This window comes from Triturus cristatus, chromosome 9 (assembly GCF_964204655.1).
Source record: "Triturus cristatus chromosome 9, aTriCri1.1, whole genome shotgun sequence".
NCBI lineage: Eukaryota > Metazoa > Chordata > Amphibia > Caudata > Salamandridae > Triturus > Triturus cristatus.
Genome location: NC_140592.1, coordinates 14,383,288 through 14,405,520, shown reverse-complemented (window position 1 = coordinate 14,405,520; position 22,233 = coordinate 14,383,288). Strand labels below are relative to the sequence as shown.

General features: G+C 53.2%; 1 protein-coding gene across 2 annotated transcripts in view; it reads left to right on the top strand.

Annotated features, from left to right (window-relative positions):
- The window catches only part of SHQ1 (SHQ1, H/ACA ribonucleoprotein assembly factor), a 260,154-nt gene that overhangs the window by 106,933 nt on the left and 130,988 nt on the right, over positions 1 to 22,233 (top strand). For both annotated transcript variants that reach the window (XM_085624233.1, XM_085624234.1), the window contains exon 10: positions 11,958 to 12,081. In XM_085624233.1, coding sequence (XP_085480359.1) covers positions 11,958 to 12,081 — 124 coding nt within the window. The remainder of the gene's footprint in view (positions 1 to 11,957; positions 12,082 to 22,233) is intronic.

Here is a 22,233-nt window from a genome sequence, read left to right as displayed (position 1 = left end):
GAAGCGGTGTCCCAGGACGGTTCGGGGGTCGAGGGGCCCCACGATGTCGATCCCTACTCGTTCGAACGGGGTGTGGACGGCTGGAAACGGTTGGAGGGGGGCCTTGACTCGACCCCCAGTCTTTCCGCTAGCCTGGCAGGTCTGGCAGGACCGGCAGTGGTGGTCCACGTCTCTCCGCATTCAGGGCCAATAGAAATGGGTCACTAGGCGGCTGTAAGTTTTGTCTCGCCCGAGGTGTCCGGCGAGGGGCACGTCATGCGCCAGGTTCAGGAGGAACTCTCGGAATCGGAGGGGAACCACCAACACCCGGCCGGCTCCCAGTTCGGCGACTTTCTGCTTGCTATACAACAAGTCATTGTCCCAATAGATCCAGTGGGTTCCCGTGGGGTCCCCCGAGGCCTGGGCGACCGCTTGTTGTCGGGCCCCCTCGAGGGACGGGCAGGCCTTCTGCTCTTGCTGGAATTGTTCGCGGGTGGGGCCCCCGTCGTGGCGCCACTGGGCCAGCTCGGGGATCTCGCTGAGGGAGGCGGCCTCGTCGGGGGAAAGTTCGGATGGCCCGGCCTCATCGTCCGGTTCCTCCGTGCCGGAGGAGGGTGGCAGTTCTTGACCCGTAGGGTCGTCGGGGGCCGCGGCAGCGGCTGGTTGGGCGGTCATGGACCGGGTGGTGGCGCAGGCCCACTCGGGCAGCCCTAGCATCCCCAGATGCTCTCGGCGCTCCACCTGGGCCCAGGGGGAGCTCTCTAGGTCGTTCCCCAGGAGGCAGTCCACTGGGGCGTCGTCGCGGACAGTTACTTTTAGAGTGCCTGACACTCCTCCCCACTCGAAGGGGATCCTGGCCATCCGGCACATGCTTTCGGTGTTGTCCGCGGTCCGGACAGGGCATAGGACATGCGGCAGGATCTGTTCGGGGGTCACCAGGTGGCAGCGGACAGCGGTCACACTGGCCCCAGTGTCCCGGAGGGCTTCGGCCCGTTGTCCATTGATGGTGACCCACTGCTGGTATTTCTGGGTGTTGCTTGGGATGGCAGCTCGGGGCACCATTTCTCGGGAGCCCAGGCATACGAGTGACATGGCAGCGGGTTCCCACTCGGGGGACCCGTCCTCGCGGTTTTCCTCCTCTTCCTCTCTTTCCCCCAGGGCTGCGGCGGCGATTTGTCGGGGAGGGGGCCCAGCGGTCCCGTTCCGTCGGTTCACGGGGCAGGCCGGGTCGCTCGCATAGTGGCCTGTCTGTTGGCAGCCGAAGCAGGTCACTGTTGGTCGGGGTCCAGGCCTGGCGATGGGGGTCCCCCTTCGGACCAGGGTCGGGGACGTGTGGTTGGCGGCTTGGCCTCGTGGCGGGCTTCTGGGCGGCCCGGCCGGGAATTCTCGACTGCGGTGGGACCCCCTCCTCCGCCCCGCTGGCGAGGAGGTCCCGTGGTACTCCGTTGGTAGTCCCCCACGGGGTTCCGGGGGACCCGGGTGTTGACCCATCGGTCGGCTTCGGCAGCGAGCTTCCGGGGCTCGGTCAGCTTACTGTCCAGGAGGTGTTGCCTTAGTTCCACAAAGCAGTTGTTGGCGAGGTGCTCCCAGACAATGAGGTCGAACAGTTCGTTGTACGAGGTGACCTTGCTCCCTTTTATCCACCCTTCAAAGGCCCGGCTGAAGAAGTCCACGTATTCGACCCATGTGGTACCGGGGAGCTTCTTGCAGTCCCGGAAGCGCTGCCGGTACATCTCGGCTGATAGTCCGTAGCGTGTGAGTAGGGCTTCTTTCATGTGGTCGTATGATGTCATCACCGCGTCGGGGAGTTGCAGCAGGGTATCCCGGCCCTCGCTGAGGAACCTCCCCCATAGGCCGGCACCCCAATCCTTCCGGGGTACCCGATGGGAGGTCATGGCTACCTCGTAGGCTCGGAACCACTGCTGGATGTCGTCGTTTTTGTAGTATTCCTTGACGACATCCTTGGGAATATGAACCTTTGGCTCGGTCAGTGGCAGAGCGTCCCGGGCCCTGGGGGTGCTGGTCTCCCCCGTTTTGGATTTCAGTTTGAGTTCCTTGAGGCCCCTCTCGTGCTCGAGGGTTAGCCGTTTCTCTTCTAGTTCTCGATGCTGTTTCTTTTCTTCGATTTCCTCCTGCAGCCGTAGTTGCTCCAAGGCTAGTTTCTTCTCCGCCAGCAGGAGTTCACCGTCCAGCCGGAGTCGTGCGAGGTCCATTTCGTGTGTCCGGACCCTCTCCCGTTCTTGCATTTCTTTGTGGGATAGGCCGGCTTCCGGGATGCTTCGCCCCCCATCTGTCGGGGTTATGGTCGGTGGCAGGTTTCCGTCCCGGGCCGAGGTCCCTTCGGCTCGGGGTGGAGTGGTCTCGGATTCTGTCCAGGCTTTCAGGGCTTTCTGCATTTCTTCCTTGGTGCCCAATCCTGTGGTTGGGATCCCTTTGTCCTTGCAGAATTGTTTCAGTTCTTTGTGGGTGCATTCTTCCAGCCTTTCCGGCTGGAAGGTTGCGGCCATGGTTGCTTCTTGGCCGTTCATGGTTCCCTTCTTTCCGTCTGGTTAGGTAGTGGGTGCGTTACTTGCCTGTACGATTGCGTCTGGCTCGGATCCCGTCGCTGGCCACCAAATGTTGGAGGGAGGACCACCGGGGAGACGGGGGGACTACTCCGGGGCACCTTCCTACCGCAAAGTTATAGCCGAGCGCCGCCGAGAAGCCTCCTAGGAGAGGTCCTTCTCCTGTGATCGTACTAGGCCCAGTAACACCACTACACAGGACTCCGTATCAGTTGCGTATCTTGGTACTTTATCAATGGTAGCACATTCAATATATTTACAGGGGGATCGAGTGATCCAGAAAGAGTCTCAATGTCTTTGTGGGGGTAGGGTAGCGGGACAGTCTTGGTACCAGCCTGGTACGGGGAGGCTCTGCGCCAGACCTTGCGTGCTGGTCTCAAAGCAGCTCGGACGTGGGGAGCCGCGACGGTGTCTGCAGGGCTCGGGTGGTAGTTCCGCTTGGGTCGAGCCGCGACACAGTCAGCAGGGCTCAGGTGGTAGGTCCGCTTCGGTCGAGCCGCGACGAGGTCAGCTGGGCTCTGATGGTAAGTTCAACAAGGTCGGGCCGCGACAGCGTCAGCAGGGCCCCAAAGGTTCGTGAAGGTCTTTTAAGCACGATGGAGCTGCGACGTCGTCAGCAGGGCTCAGGGTGTGGTTTCAGGATGAGTCTTTCTCCGTAGGGTCAGCCGCGATCCGATCAGCAGGGCTCTTGACTCCGGGATACAACTGCCGTCTTGTTGCCGAGTCGCCCCAGATATAGGTCTGGAGCCCTTTGATGTCCGGACCCTTGCGCCCGGGGGGCGGAGAGGCCGGGTCGGGAGCGGCCAGACGCCCAGCAGGAGAGGCGCCAGGCCCAAGAGAGCTGTGGGGCGATCGCACCTAGGTGTGGAAGGACGGTTGGGGGTCCCATCGATACTGCCCTCCGCCGGGAGTGGGGAGGTGTTCACGTGGTATCCCCCTGGCCAGGGGTTGGCGCCCCGATGTCGGGCCTCGCTGGGACCGAGGCCGGGTGGAGCGGGGTCACGTAGGTGGTTACGTAGAGTCACGTACAATCCAAAATGGAGGAGCCCAGAGGTGCATGGGACCTCGTGCGGCTTAGCGAGGGGGAACAGGACCACGCCACGAGGCCGGCTCCAACACTCGGCACACAGTGATTCCCGTTAGATGTTCACACTTCTTCAGGAGGCGATCTTCAACCTTTGACCTGTAAACTCTACTTTCATTTGAAGCCGAAGACCCTCCAGTGGTCGCCAGTGTGAATCAGTACAAACAGTTATCCAAACCATTTATGCAAAGCATGTACACAAAGGATTGTGATCGTCATCCTCCTCGCACTGACTCGCGTGGGACACCCCTCTCCGGGTGTCCTTTCACCGGCCACGGTTTATTGTCGCCACTTCATGAATGATGACGGTGTGACTGTGGATATGCCATGTTTGGCACCAGAATAGATCTTATCAGTGCACACTATTGCAAAACCGGAAACTTACGCACTGTAACGCACCAGTCCTCCGTTTCAACATACTGAGTACTTACTTGTAAGGCTGGAAAAGTTACAGAGTTCCCCTTCAGCCCACTTTGAAGTTGTGTGACAAATTCTGACTTATGCAAATTTTTCACAGTTGTTATTCTTACTATTGCAGGGAAAAATGTAAAAAAAAAAAAAATTGCAAGAGAAAATCAAAGCGCAAAAGAACTTTCTTCTTACAAAACATTCGCCAAATGTGTGTGCATAGGTCGAAAACATTGGTGTTGATTTAAAAAGGAATTGGAGCCTGTGAAATAGTTCTCCATTAGTGTCTGTCTGTCTGTCTATATATATCTCACCTGGTATGCATTTTGGGAGTTCACCGCTCTTGGATTCTAGCTGAACTTGGCTCCGCCGTGCTTGGTATTGTGAGTGACCTGTTAGCACTAACTTCGCATAGCAATGAGGTTATACTTGTGGTTTCTGCGATGAGTGATCGCCTGATGAGCCAGACTGGACATCACCAGCCGGTCAGCCTGAGGTGGCGGAGGAAGTTTGGTGAATACCTGGACACAGAGGTCCCTGACCGATGCTCTCCCTGAGACCACCTGTAAGTTATCGGGGGGTAATGGGCGCCCCTTCTTGAAATATCTGGTTTTGGTGTGTGCATGCAGCTGTACGGCTCTCCTTTTTAAGCCAAAGCTAAAGTTGGACTTCCCTTAATCCGATATTTTGAGACAGTCGAGTATTGTGTGCGGAGGGAAGGCTCCAGCACGCCTCGACAGGCAGGATGTGCAACGAGGAGCTAGGTGACTGTGGTTTGAGCTGGGGTGGTTGAGTCGGTGACCAATGGAACGAAAGACAGTGATGCTCCAGCAGTGATAGCCTGCCGCACCCACTCCTTATCGATTTAGATGCATTTCTTCGTAGCTTTATGTAGCGTGAATGTTGTCCATGTGTACCGGTGTGCTCTAAAAGAGAAGGGAAATTTGTAATGAAAAACATAGAAACAGAAAGTACATGGTCCGCACAGTCATGTCCATGGAATGAAACAACGTGATCAATCTTGGACCAGTTGTTAACCAAAATCTTCTTGGAATAGGAGAAATGTAGGATGTTTTTAAAGGTAGCGAGATTGAGGTCATGCGTAGAGCAGGATCAAGAGATCCTTGTTGCACTGCTGGACAAAGACTGCTTCAGACACCGCTCTTGCTTGAACGTGGGAGGCCAGATAAGGAAGGATTCTACTTTCTTTGACCGCCCTTGGGGACCAGTGCATTTCACTACATCCGCCAGGTAGGCAGGTGTGGAGTTATGCAGGGCTCTGAGTGATGCAGGAGGTAGGCAGGTATGGAGGTATGCAGGGCTCTGAGCGATGCAGGAGGTAGGCAGGTGTGGAGTTATGCAGGGCTCTGAGCGATGCAGGAGGTAGGCAGGTGTGGAGTTATGCAGGGCTCTGAGTGATGCAGGAGGGAGGCAGGTGTGGAGTGATGCAGGGCTCTGAGTGATGCAGGAGGGAGGCAGGTGTGGAGGTATGCAGGGCTCTGAGCGATGCAGGAGGTAGGCAGGTGTGGAGGTATGCAGGGCTCTGAGTGATGCAGGTGTGGAGGTATGCGGGGCTCTGAGTGATGCAGGAGGTAGGCAGGTGTGGAGGTATGCAGGGCTCTGAGTGATGCAGGAGGGAGGCAGGTGTGTAGGTATGCAGGGCTCTGAGCGATGCAGGAGGTAGGCAGGTGTGGAGTTATGCAGGGCTCTGAGTGATGCAGGAGGTAGGCAGGTATGGAGGTATGCAGGGCTCTGAGCGAAGCAGGAGGTAGGCGGGTGTGGAGTTATGCAGGGCTCTGAGTGATGCAGGAGGTAGGCAGGTGTGGAGGTATGCAGGGCTCTGAGTGATGCAGGAGGGAGGCAGGTGTGGAGGTATGCAGGGCTCTGAGCGATGCAGGAGGTAGGCAGGTGTGGAGTTATGCAGGGCTCTGAGTGATGCAGGAGGTAGGCAGGTATGGAGGTATGCAGGGCTCTGAGCGATGCAGGAGGTAGGCAGGTGTGGAGTTATGCAGGGCTCTGAGCGATGCAGAAGGTAGGCAGGTGTGGAGTGATGCAGGGCTCTGAGTGATGCAGGAGGGAGGCAGGTGTGGAGGTATGCAGGGCTCTGAGTGATGCAGGGCTCTGAGCGATGCAGGAGGGAGGCAGGTGTGGAGTGATGCAGGGCTCCGAGTGATGCAGGGCTCTGAGCGATGCAGGAGGTAGGCAGGTGTGGAGTTATGCAGGGCTCTGAGTGATGCAGGAGGTAGGCAGGTGTGGAGTTATGCAGGGCTCTGAGTGATGCAGGAGGTAGGCAGGTGTGGAGTTATGCAGGGCTCTGAGTGATGCAGGAGGTAGGCAGGTGTGGAGTGATGCAGGGCTCTGAGTGATGCAGGAGGTAGGCAGGTGTGGCGTTATGCAGGGTTCTGAGTGATGCTCATGGTCTTCTGGTGTGCTCTTGCTTCAGCGGTGAGCCACTGAAGAGCCAGGAGGGCGGGAGAGATGTGGGTGCGTTTCTTGTATAGAAGCAGAGTTTACGGCTATGTGGAGCACAGCTCTCTGAGGGCCAGAACTATGGGGAGTCTGCAGCGAGAAGAGCAATCTCGTAGTCTAGGCTGGAGAGAACCAGCTCTTGGATTACAGACTTTAAGGCCCTTATTTTGATGTTGGTCAGACCGCAACGGACGGCCTGTCCGTTGCGGTCCAACCAACATCTAGTGCTGCAGTCCAACTGCCGCATTATGATGCGCGGCGGTCAGAGGCAGCATGCGGAGGGACCGGCCGACGATTCCAATGGGCTCAGGAAGCCCATCACTGAGAATTTAATCCGCTACAATGGGGTGGTGCCTGCTCAGGCTCTGCCGCAGGGATTACGATGTCCCTTTCAGGCAGCCTTTCAATGGCGGTCTGACCACCATTGAAAGACTGTTGGAAACGGACTTTGGGGTCCCCTAGCAAGGTCCCTGTCACTCTGCGGCCTCCACTATGGGGCCGGGTGCCCTGTGGTGGCCCACTAAACATCCATACCACAAATGCCAAGCACCCCATGGTGCCTGGCAGACGAGGCATGGAAATTTGTAAACATCCATTTTCCCAATGCGGCTTGAGCTGCGGCCCTCTTCCAGCCGCTGCACAAGCCGCAATGGAAATATGGATGTTTCCAGCCGCCTCATGGGCAGTTTCATCCTAATTTGTTGTATGGACTACTAGTCGTCGGTTTCTATTCCGACACGATGCCGGTCATCCAACCTCCATTGTATCTGGGTCCTAAGTCTTAATCAGGGAGGAACTTCCTGATGCCCCAGAGGAGCCTGAGGTGGTAGCGTGTATTCTTGTTTTGTTCCACAAAAGCCGGTTTGAAATGAGTCCGGTCAAGTCAATCCATGCTTAGGCGGGTAGACTGGATTTCTTTTGAGAGATTAGTAGGATTTCTGGTTTTGTAGGGTTTAGTTTTAGTTGGTGGTTTGACATTCTCTTCTGTATTTTGATTAGCGTGTTGGCAAACGGGTAGATGTCATTCTGGGAGAAAGTGTTAAGATAAAGCTGGGTTTCATATGCTTGTTGGTGGAGGAGCGGAGCAGAGTTTTTGTGGATCCCACCAAGTGGTTCCAGGTAGAAGGTAAATATAATGGTGGACAGAATTGAAACCTGAGGCAACCTTGCTCAACGCAGAGCTCCCTGTTTTTACCACTTGAGAACAGCTCGATCAATAGGACCTGAACTAGCTTTGACCTGTTACCTCCGTGCCTGTTCGATCCTTCAGAATGTTAGCCAGCGGGTGCTGATTGTCTGTTTTGACCACCGCCAAGGGGTCTAGAAAGAAAAATAGGCAGGAATTACCTGGTAGAGGAAACTAAGGGTGTTGTCAACCATTTGAAGAAGGGTAGTCTCTGGGCTGCATCCCAGCGTAAACCCGGATTGAAGATTCTTATGTAGGTTCTGTGCCTGGATATGGAGAGAGACGTGGGAGGTCCCACTGCTTTCACTCACCTTATGTTAGGTGGAGACAGACTGAATGTTTTTTATACTGGTGACTTTTTTTCCAAACAGGGAGAAACTTTGCTGCCTTTCAGATAGTCGGGGGAAGTACCTTGCATAAGCGATGAGTTCACCAAAGTGACCTGGTAGACAACAGATGCTTGGCAGGCTCCTTGCTGATGGTTCAAGTAGAGCGTTGTGGAAGGGGTTTGAAGCTTCACCGCGGCAGGAGTATCATGAAGCTCTGTTTCTGAGATCTTGTCGAAATGAGGCGAGGCTGATGGCACATTGCAGGTTAAATTGTGGCCGCGAGGGATTGACAGACTTTGGGAAAGTGAACCCTGAATGGTCTTCATTTTCTCATCAAAGAAGTTCTTAAAGTCTTTAAATTTGGGTCCCAGACCATGAACTGTGTCGCTGGGAGTAGGGTTGTTTTACCGATGATCACTTTGAAAATACATTTTGGGTAATTCTTGAAGCTGTCAGAAGTGATTTGATGTGTGAGGTCTTATCTCTGAAAATGTGAGATTGATGGCTTCTTCTGGCAGCCCTAAGTCAAATCAGATTCGGGGAGGAGGGTGACTGTAGTTTTTTTTTCAAGTTTTCTTATACCTTTTTTTTTTTTTTATCATAAAGATCTTTTGAGAACCAGGGAAATGAGGGTCTTGGTCTTTTCTTTTTACCCTTCAGTGGAGCAAAGTCATCAATCTGGTCCTTCATGCAGCTGTTGTATTAATTGATCACGCCAGACTTCTGTCCTTGGTGTCGCAAAACAACATAGTCTCTGTTTTTGGTTGTCCTGAGCCTTGTCTCTCGGCTGTAACCAGGGAAAGAATTTCAATAAATTCACCCTTCAGATTTTTTTCTTTTTTTAAAGTGGGACTTGTGTACTTACCTTCCCTACCCTTGACAAATTTGTTTCCTGTCCTCTCAAATACTTGGAAGAATTTGCCTCGCGTTGTCCCTTCGTACCAGCTTCTTCCTTCTTAGAATCGTGGATTCTGCCGCCCTTGGATCTTCAATAGGTAGCCGTCTGGTCGTTGACCCCTGTTGGTGCCTTTTGCTCATCGTATGTACCCATAGCCTTACTAGCTGTGCTGGTTGTTGCCGGTGTCTGGGGGCCTTGTGTCTTTTTCACACCCCTGATGCAATAATGGAAGCCAGAGGTTGCAGTAGCCCAGCCGTAGATGAAGCATTCATTCGCTCCTGTCCCAGTCATGTCTTGGATGACTCCCAAAGAGGGAGATATATCCTGGGAAGCTGGAATGATGGGGGGGGGGGGGGGGCACTGTGCACACTGGTTGGATATTATTGCTGTTCTTGTACCGTTGCTTTGGTGGTTTGCCCTAGTGCCCTCTCTTGGGTCGCTTGGCTAGTATACCTTCAATGAGGGGTGAGGCGCTATGGCTACGCTACACTCGCACGTGACCGGGGATGCTAAGGATGTGATGCGATGCAAATATTAATTTACCTGCTCAGCATGTGGGACCCCTCTTTCCCTGGCACCTGTGCTTGTGGCTGGAACCCTGGCACTGCCTTGTCCGTATCTTCTAATACTCAGACCCTTGCTGCTTCTGCTGTGCGCATCCCCTGCTTCATTGTTCCGCTCTCCATTAAGGTTATAACTCTCTCATTGCTAGTACTTGGGGTGCGACCCTGGTTAATCCGTTCCTTCTCCCCTTGGCGATCTGCTGGCATTAGCTGTGGCTGTGGCCTAGTGGCTAGAGCAGTCAACCTTGAAGCTGGGGAACCAGGTTCGAGTCTCGGTAGGGATGCTCAACATCTGTGATTCTGGGCAAATCACGTAATCTCCCCGTGCATAGCAAAAAATAAATGAATGTGTCCGTCTGTAATGCAACTGGTGCTCATGTAAAGCGCTCCGATACCCTCAATTTGAGTTTGCGGTGTATAAAACTGCAGGACAAAAACCCTGTGTACTGCCCCCAGCCTCTTCTTGTGAACTGTTTGCGCTAGTGACTGGCACAGGTAGCACTTGACCCTGGTCAGCCAATGGGGTTGGCTACTGATCTTTGTCGTTTACGCCTGTGCGCTGTGCCTTTTTTTTGTATTTAAAAAAAAAAAAAGAATTTACGCATTGGGGGCTGTACTTTTGTGCCCCGGAGAACCATGGGCACTCTGCAGTCTCAGGCTTGCTATCCAGTCCAAACTCATCCTCACCTTCCCCGAGCTTCACGAGCATGTGTTTAAGTAACAGTGCAAGCTGCGGGGAAGGGGGGGGGGTGTTCCCTGATTTTCCTCTAAACCTTCCAGTTGTGCTACCCGGCCCAAGTTAACAGAAACCTATCACCCTTACCCATTAGGCATCCCAAGACTCATCGCTATGGCAACCTTACCCATCCTTAGGCCTTCAGGCCTACCCGTGGATCTTCTTGTTACCGATTATTGCTCCCGCCCTCATTGTGCTAACCTGGGAGGTTCTGAACTGTAACACCCACAGGCTTTGTTCCTCTGGTGTGGGTGGATGGGACAGCTTTTGCCCGCCCCAACTCAACAGTAGTTGCTCCTTATTGGGCCATTTACAAGGCATGGCCCAATGCTGTTGGTGGGATTTTGCGCCCCTTCTTGGGATAGGCTGGCCTTTTGAGGGCCCACTCCCTTCCACCCAACCTGCCTAGGTTGGCCATTATGCCCTCCAGCGCATTAGGCTCGGCCTTACAAGGTAGGCTGCACCGCCTATACCTTTCTGGTCCCCTTAACCCCAAACATCCCCCCCCCTCCATATCGCTGACCACTGAATAAGATCGTATCTTAACTTGTTGAAAGACTTAAAGAGCTCAGGTGAGATTCAAACTCCTGAAATCAATGCACTGTTCACCACACAGATGCAAACCCGGCCCGATCCTCCCCTCAATAACATTGTACCTTATGATGTCGGAATCCTGGGCGCTGGCGCCACTTAAACTGCATGATTGCACGAAGGGAAGGTCACTCTAGGCCAAGGGAAGCCCTTCCCCAGAAGGTGTGCAGGCAAAGGGCTCCACACCAAGGTGTGGGTCACCTCCCCAAGCACCATTGCCAACTGAATATTGTGTTGTGTCTGGACCGGATCATAGGGAAGAAAGATTTAATTCAAGGTTGCCTGGTCTCAGGAAAATATCCACTTCCTGCAATAATGGCCCAGTCGTGACATCACATATCTCGGGACACACTTCTGCCTACGTGAGTCTGGTGCCCCCATAATACCAGAAGTGGCACTTACGTAGATAAAGGAACCGTCTATCCATGGGCTCCAGAAGCACCGTGGCCCTAGGCCCTGACGTGGCTAAAGAGTAGGGGTAGGAGTGGGTGACTGGTAAGGATACACTGCACCCCCAGTGCTATCTCACACCCCTGATGTGGGGGGCATTCTTTGAGAGTCATTAAATGTGTTCATAAAAAAGTCGCATGCTGTGGGGGGGGGGGGGGGGGACATCTAAGGGAGCATACACTGGCCCCCTTCATCACAGTTTTTTCTCCTTAGTGCCCGCAACCAACATTTGCAAAGTGTAAGATGCCTCTGACTTTGCGACTAACTGCTGCCTGCATTAACAGGTTGTTACATCCGGGGTCTGTGACTTTGTTTGAAGTCGCAAAACATCAATACATTTCATTGCAGCTCAGCAGGAGGAGGGAACGCCCCTTTCATTCCACCTTTCCAATTCCCACAGTGTCAGAAACTGTACTATGCTAGTTGGGCATTTCTAACTCGAGCTGTACATTTGCACATTGCGTTTTGTGTGTGCAAATTTGCAAATCGTAGACTTTTCAAGTTTGTACATTTAGCCCAATATGTTTTAGTAAGACACCGATATGAAACATTGATTTGTTGAATGCAGAACCAATAATGTGCTGATAACAATCTTAATTATTACATTAATTTTGTGAACTTTTTGTTTAGTTTATTTTAGTATCTCAAAGAATGTATTCTAATTTGCTTTCCCTCCATTATTTTCCTCCCTGACCCATAGAGTTACAGTTCTATCCATGATGTCCTGGTGTCCTTCGGGAGAAGAGTCTTGTGTTATCCACTGTACAGACACTTCAGCCTTGTGCTGAAAGCTGTGAAAGACACCAGCATCGTCTTGCACATGGGTGAGTTCACCTTCCACTAAACGTTGCAAGCCTCGTCTATCGAATGTGGAGTCTGCAGTGCTTTACTGCGTGTGTTCCTGCATCTGCCTTTCTCACACATCGGAGAGGGCGACTAACAGCTCTGCAAGGCACACTTCCTATTGCCAAAGTGTAAAGATTGCGGTGTGTAAATACGTATGCACTGTGATAGATGCGTCTAACCACATATCCAACCTCCTCCCGGTTTACAGACCCATACAGTGTGTGCCTCAGATGCACACATGATTTGAAGCCTTTCAAATAAATGCTCCCTTATACATCCGAAAGCCATCAAGAAGCAGGACACACAGTTTTATGTTGTCGAGCACAAGACATAGGGGTGGTCGCACTCCAAGCGTCTTGGGTTCTTCATGAACCAAGCCCTGGTCCTGGTCAAAGTTGCCACCTTGTGTAGTTCCTAGGCAAAGTCGAAAGAAAGGTCTCGACACCAGCATACGAAGTCCAGACGAGAGACTACACGACCCCCCCCGCCCATTGAACCCCTTGCCCCTTCTGCCGATGCAGGGCAAGGTTGCTTAGTCGGCACTCTAAGGGCCTGAGTCCTGGTTAGTTGTATAACTCTGATCCCATTCCCCAGCTGGAGCCAATGTACCCCAATTTTCAGGCCATCATCAACTCTGCGGCAGGTTGAGGCCTTCAAGGAGGCTATGGTGCAGCTTTTTTTGGGCGAGTCCAGGTGTTTTTGGAGCCCGAAGCCAAACTTCAACCAGCATAGCCTGCCCTGGCACTGAGTGAACACACTGGGCCACCATCCGGCTCCCTGCTGGCACTAAACTAGGTGGTTCAGTGCTGGCCTCTGCTCCTGAGGACTGGGTAAAGTCTGTGGCCTAGTGCAAAGACCATCTAGTTGATCCGCTGCAGGCAAAATGTTGACGTACTTCTGTTTGTTCTGTTGCTGACCTGGCAAAGTGTTGCGTGGGCACCATTCAAGGTTATTTGTCTTTTTTTCTTTGCATTTTCCTGATCAGTGCTCATTATTTAGGTGACCTGTTGTGACGCATTTACTGAAAGTGCATACGTATGTTTATTTGTGAACTTTTGCTGTGCTTCAGTGGAGCCATTGTATGATGCTTATGTTCATAGTCTGCGTACCTATCGAGCCTGAGCACAGCTGTTCTTTGAGTTTGCTGACCCTTAAGACATCCATCCTCTTTTGTGATCACGTCTGACCACTGCAGGTGATGTCAGTGCAACCACCGTAGACCATCTTCTTTCCAGACAAGCTGGTGCTCCAGACTCGGGCATCCTTTCTGTGGAAGGGGGTGTCGCCTTTCCACGTGGGGAAGTCTGTCACGCTCCCCACTTACTTCTTTCCAGCACGTTCTGCTAAAGAGGAGGAGAGGATTCACCGGTTGGACCTCAAGAGAACCCTTAGCTTCTGTATGGATCGGGCCAAGAGCCCTGGGCAGGCGCCCAACTGTTTGTTAAATTTGTTGGTGCAAAGATGAGAAGGGCAGAGTAGGAACTGCCACTATCAAGAAGGATTGTCTTCTGTAGCGCGAGATGCTATTCTTTGGTCAAGAAGGAGCCTCACAAGGGCTTTGTGGGCTCAGTCCACGAGAGTTAGTGGTGTTCCTGTGGTGAACATCTGCCAGGCTGCTACATGGGCTTTCGTCCAAACCTTCACTGGGCACCAGTGTATCTATTCCCCGGTCCACAGGGAGGGCCATTTTGCCTGATCTGTTCTGAACCAATTCCTGGTGTAACATCCGCTCCTCAGACTCACCGCCCCTGAGGTGGTACTGCTTTGGTATCTAATGAAAGTTTTTTTTCTTTTTTAATGAAATTCAACATAAGCACGTTTATACAAACAGTTCAGCTGTGTCATCAATCCATTACAGAGGATTTAAGATACATATTCAGGCACAATAGCAGCTTGGCAGCAGTGTGATTGCCTCTGAGATTCACAGCGAATGACAGATCGTATATGAAAGAGGAGGGAGTCATACAGAGGCAAGTAGAATCATAACTGCAATCGTATGTGGAATTACATGTATCACCAAGCTAGGCGTCGGTCTCCCATGCAGACGTGCGCACCAGGCTACCCATGGGAGCGTGATTATCAGAGGCATCGTCCGCTAAACCGTGTAAATAAGTGACCAATGGTGCCCAAATATCATGTGACCTGCTAGCGCTCGGTATAAGATTCCAAAATTCTGTTGTGTCTGGCAGTATGCCGCATCAGCAAGCCAAAGTTTGAGCATCGGTGCCAGTCTTCGGCCCCAGTGCATTGCCACTCTGCGTTTGGCCAAGACAAGTAGCATTGCCACCAAGCGCCTGCAGGCGTCGGGCACCTCCTTGACATAGCCAAGTAGGCAGAGGAGGGCATTTGGTGTAAGGGCGATTGATGCAATAGCACCCATTGTCGCGCACACTTCCAGCCAGCAGGATGCCACTTTAGGGCAGGACCAAGCTAAATGTATAAAAGAGGCGTCAGGCGACGCGCACGCTGCGCGTGTCCGTAAGGAGGCCCATCCTGTGCAGCGCCAATGGGGTACGATATGACCTCCTGGAGGAATTTAAAATGTATCTGTCTGAGTCTGTAGTTGGGGGAGAGTTTTTCTGTGTGGCAGCAACAGTATTGCCAGTGCTCAAGTGTAGGGCTGTCGAGCAGGTCCGCGCCACCAGCTCAGCACTAGTAGATGTAGCCGCCATGGATAGTGAGTACAATCTGGCGACAAGCTTGCGGTGTATAGTGGCCGTGTGGATATATTCCAGCGCCACATAGTGGGAGATGGCACCGGGAATAAATTATTCACGCTTTTGCATGTTGCCTGCATCTGATGGTAAAGTAGGCTATCTAATAAAGTGGGTGGCAGTCCGTTCAGGAGGGGGAAGGAACTGGCCGTCTGGGTAAAGGTCAGCATTTATGCTGATGCCTAGCGCCTTCGCGCTGTGCGCCATACCTGGATTTTGTAGTGGAGGGAAGGCTGGATTTTGCGGTAAGTTGCATGGACGGAGCGTATAGAGTGTCAGCACCGCTGTGTTTACGGAGTTCCTCCCATGCCCAGCGCAAGCGTTCAGTAGTACTCATTTCTTTTCAGGGGGTTTTATAGGGCAGGAACAGCGCAGTGCTAAGGGGCTGGGGGGGGCCAAGTCCGCCTCCACCGCTGTGTGCAGTTGGAATGGCATCTGGTGGAGCCAAAAATGCAAGAAGCTAGCCTGGGCACGGTAAGCGTATAGTTGCAGGTCGGCGGCACCAAGACCCCCACGTGCAAAAGAGCGTCAGTATATCATAGGCAATACGTGGTTGGCGTCCCACCCATGTCAGAGAGAGATGTTTGGATCGCAGTCTGTTAAAAAAATTGTATAGTAAGCGGTAGCGGTATGTTTAAGAACAAGTATAGGAATTTTGGCAAGACAATCATTTTAGCAATTGCAATACGGCCAGATAAGGAAAGTGGAATTTTATTCCAGATTGGGATTTGGGTTTCCAGCCATTCCACGATTCTACCGTAATTTGCGGCCCAGATTTCGTCTGTGTCTCTGCTGAGCCAGACGCCCAGGTAGGTATCTGATCGGATCAGTTGCCCATTTGAGCGGAAACTCAGTCGAGCAGGGTTGTGTAGCATCTGTAAGGGGAAACAAAATGGATTTACTCCAGTTAACATGTTTGCCCGAGAGTCCCCAAAGCGTATGACCTCTCTGGTCATAGGATCTAGATTCTTATGTGGCTCTCCACATACATGGAGGTGACCAACGCGCGGGCAGAGAACCCAATGCCCCAGTGAGTGTGATATTGGCGGAGTCGTGTAGTGAGGGGTTCCAAGACCAAGGCAGAGAGCAATGGTGAGGGTGGGCATTCCTGCCGTGTGCCCCTAGTGATTTTAATGGGATCTGTGATCTGTCTTGTTGAATCTGATAGAGACATTTCGCCGCAGATTCTTTAACTTAGAATATCCCCAGGTGTCAGACTGGACCCGGAAAACTTTCCGCAGCAGCACCTCTGCTCACCGGGGGCAGTGCCGCATGGCTCTGCCCTGACGCCGTCCACGGACGTGACGTCAGTGGAGCCATATAAGCCCCTCCCGGCATGCTGACGTCCGTTTTTCTTCTTTTCCGTGTCCCAATGCGGATCCTGGAAAACCAGCGGTTTCTTGGCCTGTTTTCGGGCCTTCTCGGCGCCTTTGGCATCACGGAACAGTGTGCGATGCCTTCGGGCTTCAAAGTGTGTGAAACCTGTGCGCGCCAAATGTCTGTCACGAACCCGCACGCCATTTGTATGTGGTGCCTGGGAGTGCACCACGACTCTGAAGAGTGCGACGCCTGTCAGCAGATGAAATGTAAGTCCCTACGGTAGCGTCGTATGAAGTTGCTGGCTGCACGGCTGTCTGGCCTGCACCTTCGTGCTGCCGATCTCCCTCTCAGGATCGGGCCCGCTCATGAGGTCGTTCCCGCAGACGTCGTTCGGAGACAGGTAAGTACAAACACAAGTCGCGGAGGTCGTCCTCCCGTAAACGTAAGGCTGGGGCCCGTCTCTCTCGGTCTTTGCCAGGCACCGGCGCCCAGCATTCGTCTCCACCATACCCACCCTTCCCGGGAGTCGGAGCAACAAGAACCCAAATGGAGGCCTATTTAAAGGCTCTCCACTCTTTCTTTGTGTCACCCCCTCTCCCTGGTGCGCCTTTGGGTCCCACAGTGGAGGAAGGCACTCATGTCGGGTCTCCACCGGCGGATTCGTCCTCCGCGCCGGCTGCGTGCATCGATTCCGGAGTCGATACTACATCGACGGGACACGTCCCGGAAGGTCCTCCCAGTCGTCCGTCCAGCCCACCCGTCCAGTCACCACATAGCCCGGTGGAGTTTCCTGCGCTAATGTCAGATGGTGCACCGAGTTCGACGCCCTGTCTACCTCTTTCCTCCCCGCAGGTAGAGGTTGGGTCACCGTCGGACCGCGCCCAGGCCGTGTCCCCTCTGGCAGTTCTTGACATCGATACGACGCCGTCTCGGCGTCAGTCGACGCCGGTGCCGGCGCCTACAGCTCCTCTGTTAAAGGAGGTTGAAGTCCCTCTGGACTCCCCATGCCCAAGGTCGTTTCGATGCCCCTTGGTGCAGGTACCTAGCGTTCCGTGGCCTTCGGATTAACCTCAGGCTCCTCCACTTTTACTCTCTAGTGGACAAGTTAGTCTCCCATAGATTCCTACCAATGGTTTGTTGGCGCCCCCCAGAATGGCGACTGTGGCTAGTGTGGCTTTCGCGAGGGATATTCGCAGGGCTGCAGATTGTTAGAATCCGGGGTTCTCTGGTTGGCACAGGTAGGTACTTGTGACAAGCAGGGAACCTTTCCTCTAGTCAGGGTAAGGTGTTACACTTCTGAAATAACCCCTGCTCACCCTCTAGGTAGCTTGGCGCGAGCAGACAAGGCTTATCTCGGTGCGTTATAGGTTAAGCATTTGTGAATACATACAGTAACCAAGTGACAACACTACAAATGGACACCACACAGGTTTTTATGTTAAAAATAAGGATTCGTTATATAGAGTTACCACAAGACCATTAAACGACAAAAATACACAATACTGTTACTTTAGATGGCAGAAGTTTGCTTAGTTCTCTTAAGTTCTTAAATGCGACAGTCAATGTACCTTAGATGCGACACGCAGGGCAACGAAAGTGTTGCAACGATGCTGATGCGATGAAGTTTTTGGTGCAAAGAAATAAAGATGTGAAGATCTTCCAGATGCGTTGCGCTTCTCCGATGTTGCGAGAAGACACGACTCGATGCGTCAGCTACAGCGGCGTCACCCCTTTAAGCGATGCGACGACAGCGGCCTTGGCAGCGGCACTCTTCTCCGACGTTTGCAAGATGCTTCCGCTCGATGCGATGATGCAGCGGCGTCACCCCTTTACGCGATGCAACGACAGCAGTTCCGACGGCGGCACGCTTCTCCGTGGATGCGAGGCGCTTTTCTTGATGCGGTGCAATGCGACAACTACGATGGCGACGCACTTCTTCCTCGATGCGAGACTCTTCTCTTGACGTGGTGCAATGCGTCAGCTACGATGGCTGCGATGGCGACACGCTTCTTCGGCGTTGCGAGACACTTCCGGAATGATGCGAGACGCTTCCGCTCGATGCGATGCTGCAGCGGCGACACCCTTTGCGAGATGCGACGACAACCGCTCCGACGGCGGCACGCTTCTCCTTCTTGAGTCGCGCTTCCAGCTCCTTGCGACACCCAGTCCCTCAGAAGGCCCAACAACAGCAGCAGGCACTTCCAAAAGACTCTGGGGAGCTGGGGTGTGAAGTCCACTGGTCCTGGGACTTCGTTCAGGGGGCAAGCTCAGCACAAGCCCTTGGAGATCTTTTAAGCACAAGTTGAAATAAAGTCTTTGTAGTCTTTCTCCTCTCCTTCCATCTGCAAGGCAACCACTGCAGGCCAATCCCCCAGGTCAGGGACAGTACTCCTCCTTACAGCTTTCCCAGTTCCTTCTCCTCAGGCAGAGGTTCTTCTTGTCAAGCAGGATCTAATTTCTTGGGAGCAGGGTCCCAATACTTATACCCCTAGTTCGAGGCATGTGGGCTGCTGAATTCATATCTGTGCATAGATCGCCGCCTAGTGTTGGGTCCGGATGATTGCACATTGTTGTCCTAGAAGAGTCTTCGAAGTATCCTGAGATGGGTGACTCCTCCCCTGGACCACAGTGCGCATGGGCATCCTCTCCATCCCCAGATTGTTTTTTTCCGCCATTGGGTTCGGATGCAACTATCTTAGCTCAACTTCGGAATACTTAGTTTTAGGCCAAAAGGCCTATAGTTTTCGTCGGTATAGTTACCGTTCGGTGTCGACTACTAGTTCTAGTGCTCCACACCCTCCTCACAATTTCGGACCGAATTGGTCCAAACTTCGACGCTCGATCGACGATGGAATCGAGAACTCCGTTCAAGAGGTGTCCGTTGTGCCACGCCAAGTACCCTCACATCGACGTCCACCCGGTCTGTAACAAATGTCTCTCGCCGGATCACGACGAATCGAAATGCATGGCCTGCGCGCGGTTCCGATCCAAGAAAACTCTACGGAACCAACGGGCAGCGAGGCTCGAGGCGCAGCAGGCAGCGCCCGCACCCACCAACATATTCAGCACCGAGGACGCCGAGAGCGTGGAAGAAATACTATCTAGCCCCGCTTCAGAGCATGGTTCCCAATCGGAAGAAGATGACGAAGAGCTCTTTCGACGTGAAGAAGCCGTCGACGAGGTAGGGGACTTCGACGAAGCCTATGGGGCTGAAGAAGACAGCTCTCCCGAGGAGCTAGGCCTATCCGTCGAAACGGAGGCCGAAATTAGTCGTCAGGCTCCGGTCGAGGGATCGCCTTCGGGCCTTACCCAAGACCTAATCCATGGTTCCTCGGCCCCGCCTTCCGGCCCGGCATCGGACACTATGCAAGAGCCAATATTACCCAAGACGACCGGGTTGTTAAACCCTGCCACATCCATCGCTCCAGTCCCTTCAAAATCGAAAGCGAAACTGGTGGTGGTCGGATCAAAGGCGTCGAAACAGTCCACTGCCCCGGCGCCGACGCCGAAGAAAGTCGTCGGCTCCGAACGCGTACAGAAAGACTTCGGCGCCGAGCTCACCGCAGCAGACGCGGTCGACGCACAAAAGAAGCGCGCCCTCGGGCACCACAAGGCACCGACACCTTCGGCGCCGACACCGAAGCCTGCAACCTCCGCTGTCAAAATGGTCGCCTCGGCTACGTCGACGCCTAAAGCACCGATGCCGAAGAAGTCCTCGACTACGTCGACTATCGATGCATCCCTTCAAACCAGTGACCCCCTTCCGACAAAAAATTCGGGGTCGGCCTCCACGCCTACTACCAAGATGCCCACCAAACCACCATCTCAGTTTGCTGTGCAACAGGTCTCTGCATCTCTACAACGTATCCGGGACCGGGCAGCCCTCCACGCTACCTCGGGTCCCGACACTACCTCACCCTGTAGAGCGCACTCGGAGCCCACCAACATTACCTTTGGGCTGCCGCCGACATCGGCACCGAAACTCTTTCAAATTCGGACACGTGTCCTCCACACACAGTCCACCACCTCTGGCCTAACAGAACAAGACTCTTCAGGGCCACAATTTATCGACGCCGACACTGGCAGGCTCATGCTCCACAAGCGCAAAATCACGCCAGTCAGGGAAGAGGTGCCATACAAAATTCCCCTCAAACGCAAGCTACCGGCGGAGCAGGAACCAGTGCTACAAGAACACTTCCATCCCCTCCAACTGGATCCGCAGTCCTTTTCTCCTACCCCTTCTGAATCGGACCCGATGCAGGAATATGGTGGGGATGATACCATCTACCCCGGGGACGCAGATCCCGATGAAACGCAAGATCCTGATCAGGCATGGGATGACCCCACAGACCAAAGTGTCACGCCACATACTCAGGATGCGCAACTCTACAACATTAAAACGTCTCCTACAGAGGACACGGCCGCATTTAATGCCCTTATCGAACGGGCTGCTGCTCATCATGGGGTGGAGCTACATTCTGACGCCATTGAGGAGGACTTCCTGCTTGACACTTTCGCATCTTCAGAAAGGACTGTCAAGACTCTGCCCATGCTTAAAGGGGTTCTGAAGCCTGCCAGAGACATTTTCAAGGACACCACAAGAGCCCGGGTGTTAAACCCCAGGATTGAAAAGAAATATAAGCCTGCACCTGGTGACCCTAAATACATTAGGGGTCAGTTGCCATTAGACTCTATGGTGGTTGCCAACGCTCGTAAAAGAGCCCACTCACAGACAACTGGTGATGCTCCTCCCCCAGACAAAGAGTCAAAGGTCCTTGAAACATCGGGCAAACATGTTGCAGCGCAAGCAGCCAATATCCTGTGCATTGCCAATACACAGGCACTCCTGGCACGTTATGACAGGTCACATTATGACACGCTGGAGTCACTGCTCCAACACCTACCGGAGTAGTATAAAGAGTCAGCCGAACTCCTCATTAGAGAAGGACAACTCCTCACTAATGCGTCCATAAAATGCGCCCTAGACGCAGCTGACACAGCGGCCAGGGCAATAAACACAAGTGTCATGCTGCGACGCCATGCCTGGTTACGCATCTCAGGCTTCAAACCCGAGATCCTAAACAATATCCTCAACTTACCGGTTAACCCGGAATTTTTATTTGGCCCAGACGTTGACACTACCCTAGAGAAAATAAAAAAGGACACAGATACTGCCAAATCTATGGGGGCGCTACAAACCCAACAATTTCGTAGTGGCTCCTTTCGTCGCACTGGAAATAGGGGAACGTCAAGGGGTCAGGGGTCACAACAACAGTATGCTAAAGGTGGCACACAAACCACCTACGACAAAAACAACAGGGGTGGATATCGTGGATCCAGCACCAAGGGCAGGGGACGTGGATATGGCAACACCAGGTCCTCCCCAAAAAACAAACAGTGACGTCCTCTCCCTACCCCCCGACCACTTAACACCTGTCAGGGGACGACTCCAGCTGTTCCTGCCCGCATGGAAGAACATCACCACGGACAGGTGGGTCAGGGACATCATTCAACATGGGTACTGTCTAGAACTAACCTCCACTCCACCCAACATACCACCAAAGCACCGTCCTATGTCAGCCGAACACTTAGATTTATTCCAGCAAGAAGTGCTTGCTATGCTCGCAAAGGGAGCCATAGAAGTAGTGCCCATCGCCCAGCAGGGCACAGGGGTGTACTCTCTGTACTTCTTGATCCCAAAAAAGGACGGCTCGCTCAGACCTATCCTAGACCTGCGACCCCTAAACCTATATATACTATCGGAGCATTTCCATATGCTCACCCTCCAACAGGTTCTCCCACTACTCAGTCAGGGGGATTTCCTAGCTACGCTAGACCTGAAGGATGCATACTTCCACATACCAATACACCCTTCTCAGAAAATACCTCTGATTCACCATTCAAGGGAATCACTATCAGTTCAAAGTTCTCCCCTTCGGAGTAACAACAGCACCCAGGGTCTTTACCAAGTGCCTAGCGACAGTGGCCGCGCATCTGCGAAGGCAAAATATTCACGTCTTCCCTTATTTGGACGACTGGCTAGTTCAGGCCAAGTCAGCACAACAATGTGCCACCCACATGTCCCACACCATTCAC